Source organism: Chiloscyllium punctatum, chromosome 7 (genome assembly GCF_047496795.1).
Source record: "Chiloscyllium punctatum isolate Juve2018m chromosome 7, sChiPun1.3, whole genome shotgun sequence".
Lineage (NCBI taxonomy): Eukaryota > Metazoa > Chordata > Chondrichthyes > Orectolobiformes > Hemiscylliidae > Chiloscyllium > Chiloscyllium punctatum.
The window spans coordinates 72,447,981-72,461,445 of NC_092745.1; the positions used below are offsets into that span (position 1 = coordinate 72,447,981).

Consider the following 13,465-nt stretch of genomic DNA (forward strand, 5'->3'; position numbering starts at 1 on the left):
GCAAGGTGGTAAGGCAAAGCCTGGGAACTATCGACCAGTGAGCCTGACATTGGTGGTGGATAAATTGTTGGGGTGGATCCTCAGGGACAGGATTTACATGTATTTGAAAAGGTAAGGACTGATGAGGGGTACAATTTGTGCGTGCCAAATTATGTCTCACGAGCTTGATTGAAATCTTTGAAGAAGTAACAAAGAGGCTTGATGAGGACAGATGTGATCTATTACTGACTTCAGAAAGGCGCTCGACAAGGTTCCTCATGGTAGACTGGTTAGCAAGGTTAGATAGCATGGAATAGAGGGAGAACTAGCTATTTGGATACAGAACTAGCTGGAAGGTACAAGACAGAGGGTGGTGGTGAAGGGTTGCTCTTCAGACTGAAAGGCCTGTGACCAGTGGCATGCCACAAGAATTGGTGCTGGGTGCACTGCTTTTTGTCATTTATATAAATGATTTGGATGTGCATGTAGGAGGTATGGCTAATAGCTTTGCAGATGACACCAAAATTAGAGGTGTAGTGGACACGGAAAGAGCTGTGTTTTGGGAAGGTAAATCAGGACAGAACTTGTACATTTAATAGACAATAGCTGCAGGAGTAGGCCATTCAGCCCTTCGAGCCTGCACCGCCATTCAATATGATCATGGCTGATCATTCCTAATCAGTATCCTCTTCCTGCCTTATCTCCATAACCTTTGATTCCACTATCTTTGAGAGCTCTATCCAACTCTTCCTTAAATGAATCCAGAGACTGGGCCTCCACTGCCCTCTGGGGCAGAGCATTCCACACAGCCACCACTCTCTGGGTGAAGACGTTTCTCCTCATCTCTGTCCTAAATGGTCTACCCCGTATTTTTAAGCTGTGTCCTCTGGTTCGGCACTCACCCATCAGCGGAAACATGATTCCTGCTGCCAGAGTGTCCAATCCTTTCATAATCTTATATGTCTCAATCAGATCCCCTCTCAGTCTTCTGAACTCAAGGATACACAAGCCCAGTCGCTTCAGTCTTTCAGTGTAAGGTAATCCCGCCATTCCAGGAATTGACTTCGTGAACCTACGCTGCACTCCCTCAATAGCCAGAATGTCTTTCCTTAAATTTGGAGACCAGAACTGCACACAGTACTCCAGGTGTGGTCTCACCAGGGCTTTGTACAGCTGCAAAGCACGTCTTTGCTTCTATACTCAATCCCTCTTGTTATGAAGGCCAGCATGCTATTAGCCTTCTTGACTACCTGCTGTACCTGCATGCTTGCCTTCATTGACTGGTGTACAAGAACACCCAGATCTCTCTGTACTGCCCCTTTACTACCTAAATGGAATCAATTTAGGTAATCTGCCTTCCTGTTCTTGCCACCAAAGTGAATAACCATACATTTATCCACATAAAACTGCATCTGCCATGCATCTGACCACTCACCTAACTTGTCCAGGTCACCCTGTAATCTCCTAACATCCTCATCACATTTCACTCTGCCACCCAGCTTTGTATCATCAGCAAATTTGCTAATGTTATTGCTGATACCATCTTCTATATCATTAACATATATCGTAAAAAGCTGCGGTCCCAGCACTGATCCCTGCGGTACCCCACTGGTCACTGCCTGCCATTCCGAAATGGAGCCGTTTATCACTACCCTTTGTTTCCTATCAGCCAACCAATTTTCAATCCAATCTAGTACTTTGCCCCCAATTCCATGCACCCTAATTTTACTCACTAACCTCCTGTGTGGGACTTTATCAAAAGCTTTCTGAAAGTCCAGGTATACTACATCTACTGGATCTCCCTCGTCCATCTTCAAGGTTACATCCTCAAAAAATTCAAGAAGATTAATCAAGCATGATTTCCCCTTCATAATTCCATGCTGACTCTGTCTTATCCTGTTACTACTATCCAGATGTGCCGTAATTTCATCCTTTATAATAGACTGCAGCATCTTTCCCACCACTGAGGTCAGACTAACTGGTCTATAATTTCCTGCTTTCTCTCTCCCACCTTTCTTAAAAGGTGGTATAACATTAGCCACCCTCCAATCCTCAGGAACCAACCCCGAATCTATCGAACTCTAGAAAATAGTCACCAACGCATCCATGATTTCCTGAGCCACCTCCTTCAGTACCCTGGGATGTAGACCATCAGGCCCCGGAGACTTATCAACCTTCAGACCTAACAGTCTCTCCAACACCAAATCCTGTCAAATATAAATTCCCTTCAGTTCAGGTCCTTCAGCCACTGTTACCTCAGGGAGATTGCTTGTGTCTTCCCAGTGAACACAGATCTGAAGTACCCATTTAATTCTTCTGCCATTTCTTTGTTCCCCGTAATATATTCCCCTGGTTCTGTCTTCAAGGCCCCAATTTTAGTCCTAACCATTTTTTTTGCCTTGCACGTACCTAAAAAAGCTTTTACTATCCTACTTTATATTATTGGCCAGTTTACCTTCATACCTCATTTTCCCTCTGCGTATTTCCTTCTTAGTAATCCTCTGTTGCTCTTTAAAAGCTTCCCAGTCCTCAGTTTTCCCATTTATCTTTGGTAAGGTCCTGGGGCGTGTTGCTGAACAGAGAGACCTTGGACTGCAGGTTCGTAGCTTCTTGAAAGTGGAGTTGCAGGTAGATAGGGTAATGAACAAGGCGTTTGGAAGCTTTCCTTTATTGGTCAGAGCATTGAGGATAGGAGTTAGGAGGTCATGTGGCTGTACAGGACCCTGGTTAGGCACTATTGGAGTACTGCGTGCAACTCTGGTCCCACTCCTATGGGAAGGATATTGTGAAACTTGAATCAATTCAGAAAAGATTTACAAAGATGTTGCTCGGGTTGGATCTATTTTCCCTGGAATGGTAGAGGCTGAGGGATGATCTTGTAGAGGTTTATAAAATCATGAGGGTCATGGATAGGATAAATACATAGGACTGGGGGAGTCGAGAACTCGAGGCAATATGTTTAAGGTGAGAGGGGAAAGGTTTTAAAGGGACCTTGGGAGCAAATCTCTCACACAGAGAGTGGTGCATGTACAGAATGAGCTGCTAGAGGAAGTGATGGAAGCTTGTAGAATGACAACATTTAAAAGGCATCTGGATGGGTATATTAATAAGAAGGGTTTAGAGGAATGTGGGCCAAGTGTTGGCAAATAGGACTAGGTTAATCTAGAATATCTGGTCAGCATAGACGAGTTGGGCTGGAGGGTCTGTTGCTTTATATCTCTATGATTCTAAAAGCTTGAAATCCTGTGCCTCTTATCTATCATAGGATTTAACAGGAAGCTTAATTGGAATTGTGGATTGCACCATGAATCAAAATGTTTTTGGGATATCAAAGTATGCATTATTTTTAAAAGCTTATTGCAGAAGTAATTATTTTTAAGTGATTCATTGAATTTTTAACACTCTTGACTTCATTAGATATTAAGCTGTTGCAGGTGCTAGGTAGTTCTTAACATGCATTATGTTTTGTATTGTTCCAGATGTATGATGTGAGTACTAATAGAATCTGTTTTTCTTTGTGAAAGGCCAATTTTAAGTTTGCATAAACAATTGAAGCAATAGTCCAGTACGAGTGCCATGCATTGTGATTGTTGTTGGTCTTTCGTGCCACCGCAGTCCTAATATGGAATCATTGAACTGTGAATTTAGATATAGTTCAGACATGTTTCAACACTTGCAAGGCACTCTCAGACTCATTTCACAAGTGTTTAGATAATGACAGCTGGGAAGTTTTCCATTCTACCATCCAAGATATCTGATCATCTTTCAGCAAAAATTCATATCATTTTAAATATCATGATCTAAGAATCTTATTGCTTTTCTATATGTACAATAAATAGATTCCTACTGCTCACCTTTTTCCTAATTCACAAAGATATTATTCTAGAACTGTTCCCCTCTCTTTTTAAAATAAATGTGCAAAGAACACCAGTAAATGGATCCAAACACAGATTGCAAATTAGTACAAGGATCAATTTCGAGCAAGCAGATATTGCATTTATTAACATATGGATTAAACCAAATATTTTATTAATATCTTTGCTTTGACGTACATTTGTACAGTGTGTAATGCAGCAAATTGGAGCTGCTACTAGGTGCAGAAAAAGTTAATCAGCCATATGGATATGGAATATGGGGAGGACTAAAACAATTATTGAAAGTTCGGGGGAGATCTGAAGAAGAAAAATGAGTAGATTAGTGGGTAACGTAAAAGAGAGCCAAAAAGTGTGTCTCAAATGTAACTCGTGAAAGGATAATTAAAGGAAGGATATGTTGATAAATGACTGAAAGGAGATCTTTTTGTGGAAACTACGATCATGGCTGAGGTCTGAAACAAGTATGTTGTATCTGCCTTTACTGGAGGCTCATTAAGCATAGGAGCCAGGCTTAATGTGTTTGGCAAACTTATCACAACAGAAGTTGTGATCTGGAATACCTTGCTTGAAATGTTGTTGGAAACAAGTTCAAAGTAACTTTCGAAAGACAGTTGAGGAGTGCAGCGATTTACAAGCTGATGAAGAAAGCGTGATGAATAGTTCCACAAAAGAGCCACATTGGGGCAAATGATTCTTTCTGTGTTGTATCATTCGAAGATTGATTGTATTAGACCTTTGCAACTTCTTATTATAAGGCCTATGGTGTTTTGGGCTTTGGAAATGTAAACTTTTGATAACCTCATTTACTACAATTGTATGGTCCAACTCCCATTACAAAGCAGATAAAAAAAAATCATCTTAGGAAAAGGAGTAGCCCATCAAGTCTGCTATGCCATTTGGTACGACAATGGCTGATGGAATGCTTTGCTAATTACCCACACAATCTCCATAATACTTCCCACCATTGATAATCAAAAATGTATTAACTCTACTTTAAATGTACTAAGCCTGAGCTTCCATAGCTCTCTGTGTTAGTTAATTCCAAAGATTCATCACCCGCCGAGTAAAAAGACTTTTCCTTATCTCAATCCTAAATGGCATTCACTTTTTTTTTAAATTGTGCTGCCCTGGTCTGGACTTAACCAAGAGAAATATCTTACCTGCATCTACTCTATTTATCATCTAATTATATTGTAGATTTCTGCATCACCTCTCATTATACAAAACTCTGGAGACTGCAGGCTGGGGTTGCTCTATATCTCTTCATAGGACAACCTGAAACGGTTCTGGTAAACTTTCGTTGCACTCCGTTGATGGCATTTATATCTTTCATCAGGATTGGGAGGGGTAAAGGGACTGAGGAAAAATGGGGTTGGGGCTGGGGGAAAGGTAGGTGGGATGGTGATAGGTGGATGCAGGTAAGTGATTGTGATTGGTCGGGAAGGGTGGAGCAGATAGGTGGGAAGGAAGATGGACAGATTAGGTCAGGTCACAGGGGTGGGGTAAAGAAGGAAGGCTGAACCTGGGATGAAGTGGGGTGGGTGGTGGCATTGGTAAGATTTGGAAGCTAGTGAATTTTATGTTAAGGCCATAAGGTTGTAAACATCTGAGGCAGAAGATGACGTGCTCTTCCTCCAATTTGCATGTGACCTTATTTTAACATTGGAGGAGGTCCAAGATGGTCATGTCAGGTAAGTGGGAGTAGGAATTGAAATGGCTCGCAACCGGGAGCTGGGATTGATTGGAACATGCAGCCCATAGATACTTCGTAAACTGCTCCATGAGTGAGTGTAAACTACTTGCAGTACAACAGGAGCAAATGGAACTTGTTTAATATTTGAGTTTGGGATCAAGGGTGTGCCTTGCTTATCTTTTATTTACATGCACTCCGTTTCATTGCATATTTTCCAAGATCTGTTTCGATGTTTCTATATACAGGCACTGTGAGACCAGATTTAAGGAGAGGCAGAATCTGAATAGCAAGTAAAAGTTAATCTTGTAGTTAGACAAATTACTGTAGATAGCTAGATGGTGGGTGCAATAAAAATAACTTTTTAAAACGTTATTTTCAGGCCCATTGATCTCCGAAAAACCAGAAAGATTTAAACAAACACCCTCCGCAAACAAAAGTCGTCAGCAACTTCAAAGGGAACGAGTGTTACATCAGTTGCATAGTCGCAGATCAATGGAGCATAATCAAATTGATCCAGGTCAACAATTTTCCAGGCTGAAAATGAGACCACCCGAAACTGCAGAGCCTTCATCATCCAAACTAGAACCAAAAGAGGCTCAGAATGAGAGTGAAAAACAAAGTGAAACTAGAGTAAGCCATCAGATGGACACAAACGGAGCCAAATCATCATCAACGTTCCAAGACTACTCAGTCCAAGACTTGTCAACAGAACAGATGAAAGGGGTGGAATTGTTAGTAAGTCTAGAAATAATTGTAAAAGTATCTTTGGAACTACTGGTAGGTCAGTTAAACTGTCACATTAATATCTTCTATGTAGCAGTTTGATTGGAAGAGGAGTTAACTGCATCGAAGTAAAACAGTTACAAGTTTAACTTCCTAACATAGCAGGAGTAAGTCATTCAAATTCTGAAGCCTGTTCTGCCATTTAGTTAACTCATGATTTATATGTCTTGATTATATTTAATGTTTGTAGTTTCATGTGCCTCGGTACCTATCCAAAGATTTCAGAAACCTGTTTTGAAATCTTGAATTTTTCTATTTTGAATGTCTTTTTGGAGGAGAATGTATTAAATTTCTATGCCCTTTGCATAAAGACGATTCCTGGATTCATTGAGCAACCTGGCTCCAACATTAATCTTACGCCTATATTTATAGATTCTTCCACCAAAATAAATTGTCTCTCGCACTCTTGACTTAACTAACCTATCCGATCCTTAATGATTGATTGCCCCTTCAACTTTCATCCTTTGCAGAATTTAGGCTTGAATCACAATGTTTTTCAGAACTTGTTCATTTTAATCCTACTGATATTCTACAATTGTGCTCAATCCTCTCCAAGCCAAAAGATTCTTCCATGTAATGTAGTGTGCTGATGTGAGAACAGAAAATTGGGGAAGGCTGGTCTGCACCCCTTGGTTTCTGCCAAGGAGCAGATAGTGCTTCTGAAATCAAGAAATTCAATAAAATACTATTCTGAACTAATCAAGATTACACAGATTTTGGACTTGCACTTTAAGTCCGTCTTTTCAATAGACAGCAAACTTGGTCCCCAATTAAGATTTGATTAATAGTACTTTCTCTTGAAACAATAAATTACACTATACCTCACTCGCATAAAGCTACAAATCAAACCTTGCTACTCTTAGAGTTGCCACGAGTTCAATGTTGTTGAACTACCCAAAGTCACTGATGTACTTACCTTGATTGACTTGGGTTAACAGAAAACACAGACCAGGTTCCTGTACTTAACAAGAACTGTCCGTTACAAATATATTCATCATTGAGATGTACAGCACCAGAACAGACCCTTTGGTTCAACTCGTCCATGTCAACCATATATCTTAAATTAATCTAGTCCCATTTGCCAGCACTTGGCTCATATCCCTCTTCATATAATCTTCCTATTCATATAACCATCCAGGTGGCTTTTAAATGTTGCAATTGTGTCAGCCTCCACCACTTCCTCTGGCAGCTTGTTCCATACACTTAACAGCTTCTGTGTGAAAAAGACGTCCCTTAGGTCCCTTTTAACTCTCTCCCCCTCACCCTAAACCTATGTCCTCTAATAGCAGACTTCCCCCAACCCAGGGAAAAAACCATGTGTCTTTACCCTATTCATGCCCCTCATGATTTCATAAACCTCAATAAGGTCACCCCTCAGCATCTGACGCTCTAGGGAAAATAGCCCCAGCCTATTCAGCCTCTCCCTATAGCTAAAGCCCTCCAACCCTGGCAACATCTCATAAATCTTTCTGAACCCTTTCAAATTTCACAACATCCTTCCGAAAGCAAGGAGACCAGAATTGCACACCGCATTCCAAAAGCCTAACCAATGTCCTGTACAGTCCAACTCCTATACACTATGCTCTGACCAAATCTAAACAAAGAAGCAATTATGGAGTCAACGTATAACTGTCTACTAGTTAAAACTCTTAACCCCTTTCAGAAATGTTGCCACACACTTGACAGACACGGACAAAAATAGAGTTAATGGATGATGGTGCAACAGAAGATACTGAGTAAGCAGTGGGATTGGATGCTTCTTTTTTCCTGGTCTTTTCCATCAGGTTCTTTCTCTTCTTCACAGGATGATTGTTGACAAATTATAAAGACTCTCACTTATTGATTTAAGACCAACAGTCTACAGGTACTGGTGGGATGAAACAACTGAATTTCTTGGCATCAGGTAAACAGAGAGATACACATCCAGCGCCTCCATGTCCAAAGGACTGGGAGCTTCTCACTATATGGTTCAGCACCCACAAGCTGTTCTGCTACCCAGAGCCAATCATTATAGTTGTTATCAGGCAAAAAACATTTATCTTTAGTTTGTGCATTTGTAATCAGTTAATCAGCTACTTGGTGGCCAAATCTCACTTTGTACTCTTTCCCCAATGACCTGTCACTGTTAATGTCCATACCACCATCATACCACCACCATTTGCAAAGCTACAGGGTAAATTTGACTTAAAATAGATTTCTGTCACTTGTGTTTAAGAAATATGGCAGCTTCTTCCGGAGTCCATTGCTACAGTAGGCAGTTTTCCAAATTCCATCCATATCCAAAAATAAAATCATAATCATAGAATCATAAGTGTTATGGCATGGGAGGCAGCCATTCTGTCCATCATGCATGCACTAGCTTGTAAAATGAGCATTATTACCGAATACCAATCTTCTGCATTCATCCCATACCCTTTCACATTATTTTTATTCAAATAACCATCCAATGCTGTCTTAGTCCCTCACTTGAGATATGCAGTTTTAGCAACTTGTGCATGATAAGCAAGCTGTAGAGTGCATGACTTCATCTCACTTATTTCTCTTTCCATCATTATCCCTTCTTCATCAGCTTTCACTCCACCCTAAATCAGATTAAGATACAATCAGTAGATGTATGAGGTATATTTTGACTTAGCACCATTGGAAGTGGGTGAGGTAATGTTTTTTTCTGTTTACAGAAAACTGAACTAACCATATATCATTCTTAAACTAAAGTACTGATGTTATAATTTAATAAGACACTGCATAACTTAATATTTGTTCTAAAATCAAGAAATGCTGGAGATTCCAGCAGGTTAGGCAGCATCCACAGAGATGAAGCAGGCTAACATTTTCAGTCTAATTTGCTCCTAAATAATGTTTGTTTGTGGTCCCTATTGTGGAATTTTAAAAAATAATCCACATAATTTGGGGAGATTGGGCGCATTTTTTTTTCGTTAAGAACATTGTGGAAATCTTCAGCTCCCATGGTGTAAATTGCCACAGCAGTCAAAACAAAAGTTTCCAGAGCAGATTGTTCGATATCAATTGGTCTGAAGCCTCAGTGTGATGAAAGCTCAGTAAAAATATTTTAAATTTTCAGCTTGATAGTTACATAAACCAGTTAGTGAAAATTTTCAAGGGAATTATTTGCAATTATAATAAAGTGGAATGAATATTTCTTTTGTACGTTTCATTTCTCTTTTTAAACAGGGATAGATGTTTCTGAAAAAGCAGATGCTTTCATTGCTTTTATTCAACTGTAAGCTTGTTCCAAAATTAAACATTACTTAATTAGAGCGGTTTTCTTTCTTTGGTTTGGAACAAAGGTTTAATAGGTTCTAGGATCAAGGCATATTCTTAGGGTAAGCAATCGGAGCTTTGGTCTGGGCTGGATTATGCATAATTGAATTTGGATTTATTGATGGAGACTGTGGTTGGCCAAAATGGAAATAATTTTTTTACTTGTCAACATTTTCCACTTGATCAATCAGCAAAAATTTGCAAAAGAAAGCTAATGGCAGTGCTATTTAAAAATACATTCCTGTCCCTTCTATGATAGAACTCTGCCCAAGTTCACATATAGCCATTGCAGCAAATTCTTAATTAAACTTTTAGTACTCTATCCATTTTCCTGTTTAATTTTGCTTAATTTGAATTACTGCATAATTCCCTTTTGGTGTATAAAAAATAGATTTTGAATTATCAGAAATAGTTGATGATAACACTCTAACATAATACATAGACACACCAGTCTGTTAATTAGTCTGCACTTTGACTGCCGATGAGTAAATCAAAATTATTCAAGTACAGGTGACTAACTAGTTGATAATGCAGTGAGAAATATAATATTTAAATACTTTAGGGAATAAAATAGCACAAAATTCTATTTGAGTAATTGATCAGTATTCAGTAAAAATAAATGTTAAGAATACTCTAAGTCGACTAACTTTGGAAAAAAAAAAGTCAAAACAGCAACAGTTTTAAAAGGGATAAGAACAGACAAAGGAAGCACATGGTGAGGACGGTGCAGGAGTGAGAGAGAGAGAGAGAGAGAGAGAACCTGCACAGTTACTGCCTTTGCTGTTTTGAATTCATGTATCGCTGGGCATCAGAGTGCATCTGGGAAAATTAACAGTGAAATTTACAACTAATCTTGGAGGAGTGTGTTTGGGCGAAATTCACAGCACAGAATCAGATAAGTTAATCATTGTTTTAAGTGTGTCCAATAGTGAGTAGAGTGGATTCTTTCTTGATTATATGTTTTTGGAGATATGTCTCTTGATTAAACTTAAAATATAAGCCATAACTATTAATTTAACCTGGGGCAGTGTTTGTAGAGGAATAAGACGGTGTTATTTTCTGGGTCTGTAGATTGTGAAAGAGCAAAAATGGCCTTTAGTACAGTGATCTGTACTTCTTGTCAGATGTGGGAGTTTAAAGAGAGTTTAAGGGTTACTGCGGATTATATCTGCCATAAACGCTGTTGGATGCAAATCTTATCAGATCAAGTAGATCGGTTGGAGAGATGGTTAGAAGCAATGTGGAATTTGCAACAGTAACAGCATGTGATGGATGGCAGTTATAGAAAGGGAGGAAAGTCTCAGATACAGTCACATAGATGGGTTAACTCCAGGAAGGGTAAGAGAGATAAGCACCTAGTGCAGGAGTCTTTTGTGGATATACCCATTTCAAACAGGTATGCTGTTTTGGAAAAAAAGGGGGCAATGGATTCTCAGGGGAACGTAGTACGAACAGCCCAGTTTCTGGTATTGAGACTGGCTCTAATGCAACGAGGGGTACGTCGGCTTCCAAGGATCAAGGGTGTCTCAGACAGGGTACTGAATGTTCTCACAGGGGAGAGGGGCCAGCAGGAGGTCATTGGTTCCAATGTGGACAATGACATAGGAAGGGAAGAGGATGAGATTCTGAAGGGAGATTACAGGGAGTTAGGCAGAAATTTAAAAAGGAGATCCTCGAGAGTAGTAATATCTGGATTACGCCCAGTGCTATGAGCTAGTGAGGGCAGGAATAGGAGGATCGAGCAGATGAATGCATGGCTGAGGAGCTGGTGTATGGGAGAAGGATTCACATTTTTGGATCATTGGAATCTCTTTTGGGGTAGAAGTGACTTGTACAAGAAGGACAGATTACACTTAAATTGGAAGGGGACTAATATACTGGCAGCGAAATTTGCTAGAGCTGCTCGGGAGGATTTAAACTTGTAAGGTGGGAGGGGGTGGGAACCAGGGAGATAGCGAGGAAAGAGATCAATTTGTGACTGGTACAGTTGAGAACAGAAGTGAATCAAACAGTCAGGGCAGGCAGGGGCAAGGTAGGACTAATAAATTAAACTGCATTTATTTCAATGCAAGGGGCCGAACAGGGAAGGCAGATGAACTCCGGGCATGGTTAGGAACATGGGACTGGGATATCATAGCAATTACAGAAACATGGCTCAGGGATGGGCAGGACTGGCAGCTTAATGTTCCAGGATACAAATGCTACAGGAACGATAGAAAGGGAGGCAAGAGAGGAGGGGGAGTGGCATTTTTGATAAGGGATAGCATTACAGCTGTGCTTAGGGAGGATATTCCCAGAAATACGTAGGTGGAACTGAGAAACAAGAAAGGGATGATCACCTTTATTGGGATTGTATTATATACCCCCTAATAATCCAGAGGGAAATTGAGAAACGAACTTGTAAGGAGATCTCCGCTATCTGTAAGAATAATCGGGTGGTTATGGTAGGGGATTTTAATTTTCCAAACAGAGACTGGGACTGCCATAATGTTAAGGGTTTAGGTGGAGATGAATTTGTTAAGTGTGTACAAGACCATTTTCTGATTCAATATGTGGATTAACCTACTAGAGAAGTGCAGAACTTGACCTACTTTTGGGAAATAAGGCAGGGCAGGTGACTGAGGTGTCAGTGGGGAAGCACTTTGGGGCCAGCGACCATAATTGTATTAGACTTAAAGTAGTGATGGAAAAGAATAGACCAGATCTAAATGTTGAAGTTCTAAATTGGAGAAAGGCCAATTTTGACGGTATTAGGCAAGCACTTTGGAAAGCTGATTGGGGGCAGATGTTCACAGGTAAAAGGACAGTTGGAAAATGGGAAGCCTTCAGAAATGAGTTAACGAGAGTCCAGAGAAAATATATTCCTGTCAGGGTGAAAGGAAAAGCTGGTAGGTACAGGGAATGCTGGATGACGAAAGAAATTGAGGGTGTGGTTAAGAAAAAGAAGGAAGCATATGTAAGGTATAGACAGAATAGATCGAGTGAATCCTTAAAAGAGTAAAAAGGAAGTAGGAGTATACTTAAGAGGGAAATCAGGAGGGCAAAAAGGGGACATGAGATAGCTTTGGCAAATAGAATTAAGGAGAATCCAAAGGGTTTTTACAAATACAATAAGGACAAAAGGGTAACTAGGGAGAGACTAGAGCCCCTCAAAGATCAGCAAGGCAGTCTTTGTGTGGAGCCACAGAAAATGGGGGAGATACTAAATGAGTATTTTGCATCCGTATTTACTGTGGAAAAGGATATGGAAGATATGGACTGTAGGGAAATAGATGCTGATCTTGCAAAATGTCCAGATTACAGAGGAGGAAGTGCTGGATGCCTTGAAACGGGTAAAGGTGGATAAATCCCCAGGACCTGATCAGGTATACCCTAGAACCCTGTGGGAAGCCAGAGAAGTGATTGCTGGGCCTCTTGCTGAGATATTTGTATCAACGATAGTCACAGATGAGGTGCCGGAAGACTGGAGGTTGGCAAACATGGTGCCACTGTTTAAGAAGGGTGATAAGGACAAGCCAGGGAATTATAGATCAGTGAGCCTGACCTCGATGGTGGGCAAGTTGTTGAAGGGAATCCTGAGAGACAGAATATACATCTATTTGGAAAGGCAAGGATAGTCAACATGGCTTTGTGCTTGGGAAATTATGTTTCACAAACTTGATTGAGTTTTTTTGAAGAAGTAACAAGAGGATTGATGAAGGCAGAGCAGTAGATGTGATCTATATGGACTTCAACAAGGCGTTCGAAAAGGTTTCTAATGGGAAACTGATTAGCAAGGTTAGATCTCATGGAATACAGGGAGAACTAGCCATTTGGATACAGAACTGGCTCAAAGATAGAGACACAGGGTGCT

At 40.2% G+C, this 13,465-nt stretch overlaps 1 protein-coding gene across 1 annotated transcript in view; it reads left to right on the plus strand.

Annotated features, from left to right (window-relative positions):
* gorab (golgin, rab6-interacting) overlaps nucleotides 1-13,465 on the plus strand; it is a 58,341-nt gene that overhangs the window by 26,519 nt on the left and 18,357 nt on the right. Inside the window, exon 2 of the mRNA XM_072573973.1 lies at nucleotides 5,927-6,278. Coding sequence (XP_072430074.1) covers nucleotides 5,927-6,278 — 352 coding nt within the window. The remainder of the gene's footprint in view (nucleotides 1-5,926; nucleotides 6,279-13,465) is intronic.